This window comes from Python bivittatus, unplaced genomic scaffold, assembly GCF_059951505.1.
Source record: "Python bivittatus isolate LINGU-HERP-01145 unplaced genomic scaffold, Pbiv_v1 ctg000040_np1212, whole genome shotgun sequence".
NCBI classification, from domain to species: domain Eukaryota; kingdom Metazoa; phylum Chordata; class Lepidosauria; order Squamata; family Pythonidae; genus Python; species Python bivittatus.
Window position 1 is genome coordinate 489883 of NW_028277032.1, and position 15642 is coordinate 505524.

At 40.6% G+C, this 15642-nt stretch overlaps 1 protein-coding gene across 1 annotated transcript in view; it reads left to right on the top strand.

Annotated features, from left to right (window-relative positions):
- CSMD2 (CUB and Sushi multiple domains 2) overlaps window positions 1–15642 on the top strand; it is a 611879-nt gene that overhangs the window by 363458 nt on the left and 232779 nt on the right. The window contains exon 12 of the mRNA XM_088153370.1: window positions 14543–14655. Coding sequence (XP_088009496.1) covers window positions 14543–14655 — 113 coding nt within the window. The remainder of the gene's footprint in view (window positions 1–14542; window positions 14656–15642) is intronic.

Here is a 15642-nt window from a genome sequence, read left to right on the forward strand (position 1 = left end):
GGAAGATGCAGAGCATTGTTGAGATTGCCATTCTGTTGGAATCAGCAATTTTTCACTAGGCTTTCAGGCAGGTAATAAGTAGGGCAAATCTACCTGTTTTCTTTTGTTTCGTTTCCCCCATTTCTCAGTTACTAGGCCTTTGTTCAGGGATGAACTATCTAGATCAGTGTTTCTCAACCTTGGCAACTTTAAGCTGTGTGGACTTCAACTCCCAGAATTCTCCATGCTGGCTGGAGAATTCTGGGAGTTGAAGTCCACACAGCTTAAAGTTGCCAAGGTTGAGAAACACTGATCTAGAGTCAAGATTGCAGATGACCCCTGAGCTGTTTCTGTGTAGACCTGCAGGCTGCCTCTGATCACTATTGCTGAAAATCAGTAACAGAGTCAGGAAACACATCGGCTAAACTTTTTAAAAAGCCTCTCATATGCCCCTCAAAAAAAATAAATAAAGAGGATTCCATCTTTGTCTACTCACCCATTATGGTCCTCGGGTTTCCAAAAAATTATAAATTAAACCCTCAGCCTTCTAAAAATTGCATGTTCCTGTCCGTTTGTCCATAAAAAAGCATATTTCTTCTAACACATGAATTTTGTACACATGTCTGCCTAATAAGCTCTACCAGCAGTTTAATGTGTATAGCCCCACCAATAGCTGCATTGGGGGGCACTTTTTGGTTTGTTTTGAGTGAATCCCATTGTAAAAAAATTCTGCAAAATGAAAAGGCCAAAGGAAAATCTTGTCCTGATTTAGATATGAATCAACTGCACATCTGAGAAGTTTCTATCCAAATATAAGTCAAACAAAAGCCTCCCAAATCCCTAAATGATAGTCAGGGAAAAGCTCAGTCCTTGTAGCCCTCAGCTGCTGATTCTACAAGTTTGCTTAAATAAGGTTGAGAATTAGGAGCAGGATCCGTGGCCCTGAGCTGTGTCCCCAGAATTGCTCTTGGGTATGTTGGAGCTCCGTTGTAGGTTCACTGTAGAACTCATGAATCTGGGTGATTGCAGGTTCGGTATCAGCTTTCATTTTCCCCTATATTATGCTCAGTGGTTCCTGAATACCCATCATCTAGTGCTGAATACCGATCGTCTAGTGTTTTTAGATGGTTTTAAACGGTTGCCAGATATCTACTTTGGTGAGAGGAAACAAGAGCTAGGAAATGAAGACTGCCAATGTTTGCTCCATAGCTTCTATACAGCTGACAGAAAATGTGTTTATTTATTTAAAGATGGAAATTCTACATTTCCTTTCTTTTTTGCCTACGGCACCAAAGACATTACAAATGACTGCTATTCACTCTGACAGCATACAACCAAGATGACTCAGATTCCATAATGAAAGCATTACTGTAAGTAAATATGACTTCCCCATGAGAAAGGCTGATGACAATAAGCGTCTTCTGCTAACCTATCCGTATGTTCTGATTGTGCGCTGCACACGGTGAAGGGTCTCCACTTGACACATACTTCAACAGAATTGAGGATGGTAGGGTCTCATCATTGCTGTCTGGGGCCTTCTTGAGCTTTCCGTTCCATGTCATCCCCCATTCCTAACTATTAATAAAACAGGAGACACTCTTGGGCAGAACCCTGCTCCTAGCTCAGCCGTATTCTGCAGATTTCCTTGTCTGCAGGAGGTAAGAGCTGTTTGCCTTTATTCCAAACGGCTCCTCTTTCCTGTATCTACTCTCATATTCATTTCAGTCATTTGTCCCTACCCCCAATTCAGAATTTGGTGGATACGGACACTGTGACCATCTGTTAGCTCCCAGCCTATGGCAGATATTCCATGTGCATTATTCAGTATTTTACTTTTTGAAACACGTAAGCCGTGTTTCAGTCTGAACGCTGGACGTGTCTTCAGTAACACGTCCTCTGGAAAACAACTTAACATCCCATTAGTATTATGTCCAAATAGCATGTTACATGGAGATACTACCCAGTACAGTGTAGTTGTAATGAATGAATGAATGAATGATTTTTGTTTTCGAGTACTTTCAGTTTAACTGTTGCTTGTAAGGTGGTGAGAAATGCACTGATATAGGATCTTTACTTGCAACTTGGTTTAACTGCTAGGTACCAGTTCTTGACCCAGTTAAAAAAGAAAAGAAAGTTATACCAGCATAAGGTTGCCTGCCCCCACTGACAACCCCTATCCTAGTGCATTGGTTGCCATGATGCTGGCAAATGGCAGCATCCTTATTTATACTGCACAGGGCATGTTAAGAACAAAGCTTGGTGGATTTCCTCAGTTTTGTTTCCCTTCCTCCCCAGCAAATGTCACCAGCCATCCTGCACTAGGTGGGGTAGCAATCAAGCAGGAGGCAGTTAATATGTTTCCAATATGATTATTAACTTGGTCATAAATAAGTTAGCAGATAACTTTAGAACTGAGGGGCTGTAAGTTGTCTGCAAACAAATGCAGAGAAAGAAGCTTTTGCCTGTAACTCACAGCTGGGGCTTAAATACAACCAAGGAGAGAAGGTCTGTTGCAATCCAGCCATTGAGAGCTGAAGATAAAATATCCAATCCAGGGGTCATAAGTTGGGGATCCATTTTAAGGGGAAGGAATAGGAGAAACCAGGAATAAGGGAAGACAGGCCCATAGTGAAAAGTTGTTTTCAAGAAAGGGAGATCTGGAGCACGCTCTTAAAGACACAGAATTACTGGCTTTGCCTAATTAGGGGAGCTGTGCTGATCTCTGCTGATCTCTGCTGCTCACCCCTCTTTTGCTGCCAGCCTATGGTCTTTGCTATTTGAATCAGCAGCTACTTCTCTTGAGTTTGACTCACCACTTCCTGGTGGCTGACAGCCAACTGCCTCCTGAACTACAAGCTGAGGGTCTACTAGGTTCTCAACTTTGGCTTCAGAATCAGAGGAGCCCATCACATTAACTATCATCCACCAGTCACTTAACATGGTCTAGGAACTGGGCTGGGGAGGAGGCAAATACTGATGGCTAGACTAGTGAGTTTAGATGCTTGTCAAAACTTGCTTTGATTCTGCACAGCTGTCATCCACAGGCACATTCTACGAATTCACTAAACCTGTGTTCAAAAAGAGCTAAAATGGGTTTAGTGCAATTGCAGAAGAATTTAATTTAATTTAATTTAATTTAATTTAATTTAATTTAATTTAATTTAATTTAATTTAATTCTGTTTAGGCACTGCCAAACTCCTACTGACTCTGGGTGGTGTACAATAAAAGCAACAGCATAAAAATCAGAATGCAATAATTATAAAAGAATAAACAACAAGAACTGAAGGCGGGTGCAGTCAACCATATCCACACACAATCCAGCAGGGCCCCAACCACCCTAATGCAAGGCTTGGGAGAACAGTCAGGTCTTTAAAGCTTTCCAGAATGCCAGCAGGGTGGGAACCACATGGATGTCAGAGGGGGATCTCATTCCATAGGGGAGGTGCCATGACAAAGAAGACATGCTTTTGGGGTCCCTGGCTCTGCCCCAGGTTATCTAAAAGCAGAACCAAGGCCAACTCCTTGCTAAATCCTGGCTTGAAGCCTGACTGAAATGGGTCTAGATACTTCACTTCTTCCAGAGTTTTTATCAGTTACAAACTGACCACCTTCTCAGCAATCTTCCCCCAAAAGGGAAGGTTGGAAAAAGGGATGCTAAACCTGTACTGAGAAGCAGCCCAAACAACAGGTGTGGAAAAGACTGCATCAGGAAGCAGTGGAGGCAAAGTTGGTTTTGGGCTCCTCCCATTTTGTAAGGGTCACCTGATTGCAACACTGACCAAAGGGTTGGTGAATGACTTCACATTGCACCCATGGCAAAATTGCCATGGCTTGTTACCTCCTGAAGGGGGGAAACCCAACTTTAACAGCAGAACAGCTAAGGACAACTCTAAGGTGCCTTAGGTAAAGCCCTGTTTGACATCTCTTCAAATGAGGAGGAGGAGGAGGAGGAGGAGGAGAAGGAGGAGGAGGAGGAGGAGAGAAGTGGAGCTAGGGGCATCCCGTGGCCCTAGTCCTGGAGTGGCTGATTCCAGCAGGGTTAGAGCCAATAGCTGTATTCTGGCTGATGTGGATCCAGCAGGCCCCAGGACTCTTTGCTGGCACCCACTGGCAACCTCTCAGACTCTGAGGTTCAACCGTCAAGTCCTAAGCAGAGGCATGCTTTAAAGATCCAAGAACAGAGGGCTGCATCCACAGGCCAGAGGGGCTGCTAAGAAGCAGGCCAGCAGAAGAACAGACTCTAATGCAGTGTTTCTCAATCTTGGCAACTTTAAGACATGTGGACTTCAACATCCAGAATTCAGCATGGTGGCTGGGGAAATCTGGGAGCTGAAGGCTACACGTCTTAAAGTTGCTAAGGTTGAGAAACACTGCTCTAATGAGTAACACAGCTTAGTTGAGTGGAGGCTGAGCATGGCTACTTGATTGGCCTCACCCTCTGGAAGAAAACACTGAGAACAACTTTTCAAGCCTCAGCTCTGTTGTGTTGACCTCACTGTGCCATGCTGAGAACTCAGGAATTCCACCCCACCATGCCTCCTGTCTCCCCCTTTGGATTTGTCACTTGATTATGGGATTCCTGGTTTCAACCCTTGCCAAGGCTACATTTACAGTTGCTGTCTGAAGATACTGCTAAAAAGGTCTTTCTTCGTCCAAAAGACTGTACTACCTAAGCCCTTATATTGCTTTAATATATTAGATATGATAGGATATGACAGGACATGACAGGATATGACAGGCATCCAGCTTGCTATCTACCTGGCTGGCAGCCAGCAGTGCCAGCATGGAAAAGGTACGATGCAAGAAGGCACTGTCATGAAGAGCTGGCAGGTATGAGAGATTGGCAGTGTCTGTTCATGTTAAGGCTAGGTTACTGTAAGTGGGGACAGAGTCATAGTCTAACTGACTCTCCCTGGCCATCTATAACTGAAGAGCTACAGATTATTAGGGTCCACCTGATACTTTAGCCATCTTTGGGCAATGAGTTTTCCCAGATCCAAATTGTCAAGTACTCATCAGAGATGTGGTATTTTTCTGTTTCTAGCATGTCTCATCCCTTGCTTTGCATGACTGATAACGACCATCATGATAAATGCAAATCCAGACATAAAGTGTGCAAAACAGTGACAAATGCAGCAAAGCTGTACAGTTTAAAGAGGTTTCTAGACCAGAAGGCAGGCTAACAATCAAGCAAGAGTTGGTACAGATTAAACTGTTTTTGCAAATCCCACAATGTTTCTCCTGCTGCTTCTAGAGACTTCAGAGCAATTATCATGGACTGGAGGTGACCCCGTTGTGCTCTTGGGTCCCTGTTGCTCAGGATGACTTGAGGCTAGAAACGCATCAACTGAGCAATCATTCAAACTACATCAGGCTAACTGCCTGGAAAAACAAGTACATGACATTGTGCCAAGACTGAATTATGGTAAAAGCTAATGCCATTATGAGTTCCCCTCTCAACATAAAGTAGCTGTGTTCAGTCTTTACTTAAAGATGGATGGACAGATAGATGAATTATGCATAGAAAGATGATTGAGGACGGAGCACTCAGAGTGTCTGGAGGAGAGAGAAATTTGCTCTTTCAAAGAGACAAGCCAAAAGAGTTCTTGTTAAGATACCCCCATGCCACCAGCATTTCTGTTCGGCCTATGGGAATTTATTCTGAACAAATAAAGTGAACAGAGTCTCAAAATGGGTGCATGGCAAAACAGAAACATTTTAGCTTACTCTGCTAAAGCTAGGGTTATTGCTTGAGAGGAAATTTGTAATTTCCTGTGCTGAAATTTCCTATAGATCTGGACAAAGTGAGACAAATAAAGTGATTGAGTGGTGGTAGAACAATGTCTACTCTGAAGAAAAGGTACAGGGCTTCTTAATTGTATTTATTTATTTATGGTGGAGGGGAAATAAGGATAACAAGGGAGATATTGTTAGAATATTTAGTATTTATTTTTATATATGCCTGTCACTTCCCAAGATTCTGGGCAATAGAACACATCCAAAGCCGCATAGAACATAAGTTACAAAAACAACTGTATTGTCAAATCTGGTTAAAAATAAAACAAAATCTCAAACAAAAACACATGCATTGTCAAATCAAGTTCAAAAAAATAAAATCTCAAACAAAAATAGAGGTAGTCCTCAACTTACAACCACAATAGGAGCCAGAAAATTCATCATTAAGTAGTGTGGTCATTAAGCGAGGCATCAACATTTTTTGCAGTGGTTATGAAGTGAATCACACAGTTCTGCATTGACTTTGCTTGTCAGAAGTCAGCTGGGAAGTTCACAAATGACAATCATTTGACTCCGGGACACTGCAACCATTGTAAATACACGTGGGTTGCCAAGCGGCCAAATTTTGATCATGTGACTGTGGGGATGGTGTGGTGGTTGTAAGTGCGAGGACTAGTTGTAAGTCACTTTTTTCAGCACTATTGTAGTTTTGAACAGTCGCTAAATGAATGGTCGTAAGTCAAGGACTACCTGTAGCACACAGTAATTGCTAAAATTCAAAACTCATTCTTAATAAGACGGTCTTAATAGTCTATGGAAGGCCCATAGCAAACAGACTAGATGTTCCAAAGTGTTAGAGCCAGCACAGAAAAAATCTGTCTTCAGGTTCATGCCTCCCTCACCCTTCATGGGATCAGAATTCTACGCATCCCCTCATCTCTGTGATTGCACAGGACACAAAATATCTACTTAGAGAGACGGTTCCTGAAGTACTTTATGGGCAGCGTATTAAAACTGGACAAAAATGTATGGCTTCCTGAAATAATCTGCTGAGTTCAAATTCCAGAACTAATCATCGGAATTTTCTGCACTACAATGGGAAAAAGTGAATAAATAAAATGTATTCCCCAATTTCCTGTGCATTTTATCAGACGATGCAGCTGCTACTTTTAAAAAGCTTGTCTTTGGTTCACCTTCGGTTTGCTTTGAATAACTAGAAGGCACCCTACATGCTTGGTGCCTGACTAATGGGGCCCTGAAAGCCTCAAGAGAAGATGGAACTGAGATAAAAAGCCATCTCTTTCCTGAACTTAGTGTAGGCAAACGTAAGTGTTCCATAATCATAGCCTTTCTATATCGTAAGTGTCTTTTGTATGGGGGGAAAAATGGCTATCCCCAATCATACAGAGGAGAAGGTGTCTTTTTTACATGCAAAGTTCAAAGAGACAACATGAATTCTTGTTCAGTCTTCTCCAGGAGTTTTGCAGTGTGGGTTGCTGTATTTTCTAGCCAGACCTAAGCAACCTTCTTGGGCACATCGATTAGATTGAGAGCATGTTATGAAGAAATGCTACAGTGCTTGGGGCTTTTAAAGCTTGAAAAGAATCCAGGCAAGGTGGGATTCGGTGCCTAAAGCCTTGCTGAAGCAGAAAACTCAGGGTCGACCAGTGAAATAAAATGGGGGGGGGGATTCTAAATCAACAGAAGGAAGTGCTTCTTACATAGCATTACAGTCTCTTCCACGTGCAAAGGCTGCACTAATCTGAGATAGACATGGCCACCCCATATCTCCAAGCTGCCTTGGGGCTTGTATAGGTCTTGGGAAGCTGGGACAATTATTGGTTCAGCTTCTGCTCTGGAGGAAAGTTGCAATGGAGCTGTGGAGTAGGCAGTTATCCATTGGTGGGAATTCCTGTTTTTGTCCTACCTGGTGGAATTTCTCCACTCTTCTGACACTAAAGTGTCCCCCATCCCCATTGTTTAGGTTCTATTTGAAGAATGAATTTGCTGCTTTCACTACATCGTCATGATGTTAGGTTGTACACAAAGAGAGAGCAGATGGTGTGCATGCTGGAGCACATTGACAAGCTCAACGCCCTTTCTTTCCTCCTCTTTTTCATCATTATGAGCTCTAGGGAGCAGGAACAAAGATACTAACAAAACTGCTGAAGAGAGACCAGTGACTGGGTGGAAATGTCCATAGTTAAACTGCAGAATTTTCTACTCACAGATGTGATGATGGCCATCCAAAATGTAGGCAATATCAAGAGAACCCAACATAATTTATGAAAGTTAGGGCTACCAGTGGCTGCTAGTCTTAAATGGCTTGTATTAAGCTAGGGAGCAATAATATAAGAACACTCTTCTCACATCTTATTTTCCTGAACTTCCTGAGGGCATATGGAGAGACACATAATCCTGGACTAGATGGCCTCTTGATCTGATCCACCAAGTCAGTTCTTACATTATTTAATGAACTGCAATCCTGTATCATGGATTTCTTCAGTCTAGATGGCTGGTTCCTTGGTTAGGTAAATGGAACTGACTAAGGCTATGCTTTCCTGAGAGTGCATCTGCTTACTTCCTAGTAAGAAGTAATGGTTCTTACTTCTGAGTAGGATTTTAGAGAAACACTGGAAAATGGACAGTCTTCTAAAAATGTTATCTTTATTGAACAATGGCTACAATTCATTTTTTTCTTTGTCCAGTCTGATTTTTTAAGATGAACCCAGTGACTAATGTTACAGTTCCATGCTGTAAAGTAGGACATTTTTCAGAAAAGTGTAATAGCTCTTGAAAGAGAAGATATTAAATATTTAAAGACACCCCAATATACACAAAACGTTTTGCTCATATATTGTTAGGACGGTTGAAGAAATTAGGTGGTTCTATGTTTTATGTAATTGTGGCCCATGCTTCTTTTCAGTATAGTTGCTATCTTGCATGATAACTACAGCTTCTTTAAAAAAGCCCCTTTGGTGAACCAACCTTCTTTTCAAAACAGGAAACTTTCCAACGGGGGCTGTTTTGCCTCTTCTTGAAAATTTCCAGCAAGAGAGACTCCACCAGGGCATTAGGAAAATGTGTCTCTTTGTTAAGCTGTTCCTTGCATCAAGAAGTTTCTTCTCATGCTCCTATGGAAAAGTCCAATGATGAAGAAGAAAAAAGAGGCTAAAGACATAATCTTAACATCTTCTCTGAAAGGAGATGGTGTCTCAATTTTCTGTAGAAAGAACATTACGAATCTTTCTCAACCAGAATTCTCCTTGATGCCATTAACAGTTGATTGTTTTAAGTTCTCAAAGTTGTATAAAACCCTGTTCAAGCAAGTTCTGAAATCAGTTCAAATTTTCTTATGTTTCATTTGTCCTGGCATTACTCATGTTGATGCCCACACCAAAGAAAAAAAATGGATGTTTTAATGTATTTGCTTGCATCAAGACTCTTTTTTTTTTTTTTTGCATTTAAATGGAAAAAAAATGGAAGATTATAGCAAACTGTAGAGGATCTAATTCCAGACTTCATTTTACCCACTGTGTTTGTTAAATCATATGTTGGACAGAGCAACATGGCAAGACACTAAAAAGAACACAGTGAACAAGTTCCTGAGAACCATACTTGGTGGTGAGTCCTTGGTTAAAAAAAAAAATAGAATGGAATTATTTTGAGGGCTGAAAGATTCTGGACTGTGGTTTCTGACTGTGATTCTGGCTCCATTTCTCTCTGTGTTTTAACCTGTTTTTTGTTCAGTTAGATAAAGTCAGAAGTTTTTTCTTCTCTGAGTTGCTGTCTAAAACAGGAATAGGCAAACATGTGATTTTCCAAATGTTTATGGACTCCAGCCCCCATCAACCTAGCTAATATGCCCACTGGTGAGAAAGATGATGGGAGGAGAAAGGCATCCAGGATGGGTCTACAGTAGAGTCTTCTGTATATCCCCTTATCAGCCCTGAACAATTTGCTGGTGGACTGATTGTAGCTTGGTGGACACATTGTAGGCTAGGGAATAATGCAGTTTTCAATAAAACTAAAATGGGCAGTAGTAAAGGAATAAAAGAAAAGTCAGATTTAGCTGAAAAGTAACACAAGAGACTACCAAGAAAATAACTAATCATGAATAGTTCCCTCAACTCCCATATGTGTGTCTCTGATGATTAATTGTTCGGCTCTCTATGGTACTTGACGTGCTGATGTTTCTAATTGCAGAGCAACGTAGCTCGGCTCCCAAATGGGAAGAGCTTTGATTTGAATGTGCAGCTGAGGGAAATGGGGGGGATGAGAGAGAGAACACAAAATGAATGTTGCTAGAAAGAGGTGGAAAAGAAGGATGTATACCCAAAGCCCTGTTTGCACTGTAGATGTTATTCTGAGATTTATTCTCTTTTTCGCTTATATATTTTATTGAAATAATGAGTAAAGAATTGAAATGAGTAGCATGATCAGGTTTCTAGAAAATATTTCAGTTGCAGTGGTCAGAATTTGGAACTCCCCTCAGTTGGAGTTCCTTTTTGATCTCCCAGTATTTAATGGAAACCTTCCATTTTCAGTATTTCTTGGCAGGGAAGTTGCTGCATTTCTGTTGGGGAATTATAAACTCTATTATTCTAGTTCCCTGTTGTGCAATTTTGGTTCCTCTGATGCTGCTTATTTTTCATTTTATTTAAATGTCTTATCCGTGTTTACAATTTCCGTGTAAACTGCTTTCAAGCCCTTTGACTACATAAGCAACTTAATACATTTTAACATGAAGGGGAAAAAAAGCAATGTTGAAATTCAAATGTGCTCCTGCATTACAGAAATAAAACATAAAAATATTTCCTTGCAAGTCAAAAATCATATCACAATTAACATTTTTCACAGTAAGATTTTATCCGTGCTCTGTTGGATTTTTTGGGTGGGAGGGGGTTGTGGTTTTATTTTTCATTTCATTTTATCTGGCTTTCTTTCTATTGGGGAAAGCATTTTAAAATGTGATTCTAAATCCCAATACTGTATACCTGGATTCTGAAATAGCCAGGTTCTTGTGCTACTGAAAATGTACCCCCTAAAACTTTTGGCCTTTCTTCTTTGGTAGAGAAAGTTCCAAGTTGCCCAAGAAAATGGGGACAATCATATGGGGAAAAGAAACAGAAGATAAGAAAGCAATGAAAAGGTCCAGCAAAGTTCTGTCTTCACTTTGGGCTTATGGATTGCATTTCTGATCCAGTTCTGGAAAGGGTTATATTGACAAGAGCTGCCTGTCAAAATTTGGTGATCTTCAGCTATCCATGGTTGTTTTGAGAAGGCAAATGAATGCATGTTCACTGGCATTTTTTTCTACTTACCCATAAAAGTTCATGCTGTTTCCCATCAGGCTGCATGCAAGCATATGACTTCTCCTCCAGACCATTTTGATGGAGCTGAAATTGCTAAGGAAGCTTCCCCTTCCAGACTTATGATCAGCAACCACAAAGTCCTGTCAGGAGAGAAGACCAAGTCTTCAGTTGTGTTGGTCTTTGTGGACACTGGTCCTTGTAGGAAAGTGGTAATTTCATGAACGACCCTATCTCTTGCAAGGACGACCAATGACAAAGGTTTGAGCAAAGGTCCTGCTCCTGGGTATAGAGAATTGTCCCTCTTTCTGGCCCAAAAGAAAGATGTTTGTTTCATTGCAGAACTGTAGAATAAAGTTGGAATTAACTTCTAGCTTTCTCTCCTTCCAATTCCACTCTTGCAACTCCATCAGTTAGAAAAAGGGTACAGGAAAAAAATTGGCAGATATGAGAGCTCATCTCTGTATAGATCAGATTAAGGATTCACTAGTGCCATAACCAAGTACTTATAAAAATATTCCATCAGTCTATGCTTTAAAGGGATCTTTGGAAAAGTGCAAATGATGAATATGCAACCAACTTTCAAACATTATCCCAAAAAGTCTCCAGAAGACACAACCAGTCAGAGGAACTCAGGATGAGCAGTTAATGCCCAAGATTACTGATGGTGACTGATCTCAAGTCACTTAAAAAGCTTTGTCTGGGGATTTCCGCAAGGGTGTCCCAAATGATATCTAAATGTTCCTCTATGATCCTGCTTTGAGGTGATCTGTTATGGATCTTCTGTTTAAATTACAGAGACTTGTTTGCCCTGGAAGTTCTTTTATCTTCGTTCTGAACAGCATGGGGTGTTTGTTCCCCAATCTAATGCACATCAACCAGTAAAGTAAAGAAAAAACAAGAACAACTGAACAAATATAAAAACACTGTAAACAATAAGATAACCAAAGGGCAATTTTAACAAGTTAATAAAATTATTTTGAAAAAATCAGAATAAAAGTTAGATGTCATATAAAGCGTGGGGTAGACCAAAAAAAAGGAAGATTAATGAGGAGAAGAGAAAAATTGTTCAGATCTAGTTCCCTATAAATTTGATGAGTATGTGTGTGTGCATGTCTAGGGGGAGGGGTGTGTGTGTGTGTGTGTGTGTGTGTGCACCTATAACGCATAGCGAATAGACAGATGAGTTTTCCTGGGAAATCATTCCAGAGCAATGAACTTCATCTTTTGCTGCAAACGACGTTCCTGCTTATTGGAAACTGGGGAGCCTCGTGACTTATGCTTTTGATGATTAGAAAGAATAGGCTATAGAAAGAAGGGAATTATGATGTAATCTTAGAGAGAGGTTTGCTTAGAAATGTATGCATAATTGCCAAGAGGAAGATCAGAAGCCATTCCTTTATATTTCTTTTCATGTTTTCTGTTCTGTTTTTTCTTTTTTTCCTACCTCCTTTTTTCTTTCTCTCTTCTTTTCCTTTCTTTTCTTTTTCTTCTCTTTCACATTTACTATATCTTTTTCTTTGAATGTACTTCTTATTATATATGTGAAATATTTTAATAAAAACTATTTAAAAAAAGAAATGGGAAAATAAACTAGAACTAGCAGTATAAAGTCAGTAGAACAGGATCTAATGGTAGATTGCTAGAGATTTACAGTAGATAATTAAGGGTAATAATCTATTTAGCAAAAGCAAGAATTAAAACATCCCTCTTCATCATACACAACATTCTTAAATAGGGGGGGAAAGAGAAGCACGTTTTGAGTGAACACTCAACCCATACCACTGAAAACAAATCCCTGTTTTGTCAGAAATGTGCTGCAGGGTACACAGAGAAGCCTACTAAAGGGCATCTCGTGTGACCCCACAATGAAAACTAAAAATTGATCCCAGGAACCTCAAACTTGCTCACTCTGATATAAGTGTTGCTGAGTTATTTTGGAATGAATTGGTCTATAACAAAGTCAGCCTAGGAGCAATAGATTATATGATGATCCTTTGACCTGGGACTCTGAATGAAGGTTTTGACAATTTCACTACTATGGCTGGTGTGGGTCTTCCGGGCTGTGTGGCCGTGGTCTTGAAGTCTTGTTTCCTAACATTTCGCCAGCACCTGTGACCGGCATCTTCAGAGCGCAGGAGCACAGACAGGAGCAGTTCTCTCTGTGTCCAGGGTGAAGTGACCCTTCTGTGGGTATTTATAGAGATCTGGGGGGGGGGGGTTGGGTTACTGAGTGGCTGCTTGTTTTGGTGTCAGCATCTGTGTGTATCTTCCTGGGGATTAGGCAGGGTTTTTTCTTCTACTGAATTGTTAACGAGGGGCTGCTGGGGGTGATTAGCAAGTTCATTGTGTGAACTGTTCACATGTCCTGGTGAATTTCACTACTGTTTCCTTACTGTCAAATCATATAACATCGATCATTCCTGAGTCATCAGTCCTGGATATAGAACGACACTGATCAAGGAAGTCCCAGGTATCAGGTTGTTATTTCTTGTATTGATGTCAGTTTGTTACATGTGCCTGTGTGAAAGGTTGATTAGGCAAGGTGAAGTCCAGAGTGTAGTATCTAAACTGCACAGAGATGAGGAGTGGCAGAGTCAAAGATTCTCCTGGTTTCTAGTGATACAACTTACAGTTTAGTCTAGCCATATACTGGTAGTAGTCTCTGCAGATGGTCTTAATTAATGTGATTTGTGTTTGTTTTTTATTTTACGTGTAGGACGTATTTGCATTGCCATATTTTGAAAAGATCTATGTAGCTCATCTTTGGCTCTTACATTCTACTGTGGAATATTAAAACTATTGCATTGGCTTCTGGGTATAGAAAGCCTTAAACTGTTGACATGATTTTGAACATCTAAGTACATTAGCAATGTGTGTCCATTTATGGGAGTGTGGGACAGAGTGTGAGAGCAAGAGGATGTTTTTAAAAAAATTGCAGCAGGTGCTACTGTATTACCACGATGGTTTGCCACCATCCTCATTATATTTCTTGGCTCAAGAGATCAAGAGTTAGGGCTGTTGTGAATACAAGGTTGTGTTCCTCTGTTCCATATGTATCATTTAAGTCAATTGAAGGATGAGGCAATAGCATTTTCTGCCATGTCTGGGAGTTGCAAATTAATGGTGGGAGGGAGCATGCAGAATCCAGTCCTCCAAAATCCATTCCCCATGAACCCCAGCATCTGCTATGTAAAATGGCCACCACTGTCTATCTAATGGTAGAGCCCACTTTATTCTCCCTGGGTGCAAGATTGAGCATCCATGCTTAGAGGAATTAATACTATTGCTTTTTGCTCCAAACATTTGGCAAAGAAGTCAGGTAACGGAGAGCTGGCCCCAGCAAAGGCCTTCTTCTCTCTGTTAATAGTTTTAGCAACATTGCTTTTACTTTTCTTAATATATTCTTCTCTTTGAGAAGGGACTGTTTCTTCCATCCCCAAATTCTTTTCAAATACTGCCTCTATAATTGATCGTTGCTTCTGTAGCTGTTTTAGTTTTTCTTTCTTGACAGTTTAACAGGTACAACCGTCCCTGATCTGATTGTCAGCACTCAACACCAGATGTGGCTCCTCTTCCAGACTGATAGTGTGAGGAACCTACTAGGGTTCAAAGCAACTTATGAAGGTAAATCAAGTTTCTATGTTGATTCCTTATTACGCAGACGCATCCCACAGACACTTTACCTGGAAATTTATGGACGTGAAAAAGAAATAGGTCTTTGTAAAAATGAAGGACAATACAAGTGAATAAGATGGATAGATTCATTGTGGTGTATTAAATATATGGTTACCTTCTCCAATCTGATACCCTCCAAATACGTTGGACTTCCTGTCCCATTGTTCCCATGGCTAGATGAGTTAGTGGTGTTGACAGTAGGAATCCAACACATTTGAAGATTGCAGGGTTTTGTGTCTTCTATCTTCCAGGTTCAGAGCAGTTGGATACCCCAGTGGGTTCCACATTTTCCATGTTGTTTTCTGCTTTGCAAAGCAAACACCTAGTGTGGGAATTAAGTGTAAACCTACAGTACATCCAGCACCATAAAAGAGAAGGAGGAAAAAGGCACGGGTGTCATCTTGGAAGAAAGGCAGAATATCATTGTAACTGTTAAAGATAAATTCCCCAACATTATTAGGGTGCATCTCGCATGAGGGATTGGCTTTCCACAAAGCTGTGATTGTTTCAGGGGAATGCCCGTTTCTGTTTATCATTGCGAGAAAACTATTTGTATGGGGGGCTAGATGATAAGAACAAGAAAAGAAAATATATCACTAGCAGGTGTAACATATGAGAGGTGTTCAAAGGCACCTACAGAGTGACATGTTTGTTTTGAGTGACTATAATTTTAAAAAGGACCAGAACAGCTTTTGTGTTTGCTTCTGCTAATACTCCTTAGTAGAAAGAGAGACAAAGTAAGGCATTATAAAACTTACAAGCGGTGCAATTAAACATTGAAAAATAACTTGTCAAGATTCCTCTCTTGCTGAAGGCTAGGAAGAACAATGCAAGATTTGTTGGGAATGGTTCATACAAGCTTAGGCTTGTTATAAAGAAAGAAAACTTTGATTTCCCCCCCCCCTTTAATGATGTAATCTCATCTCCCAGAATCTG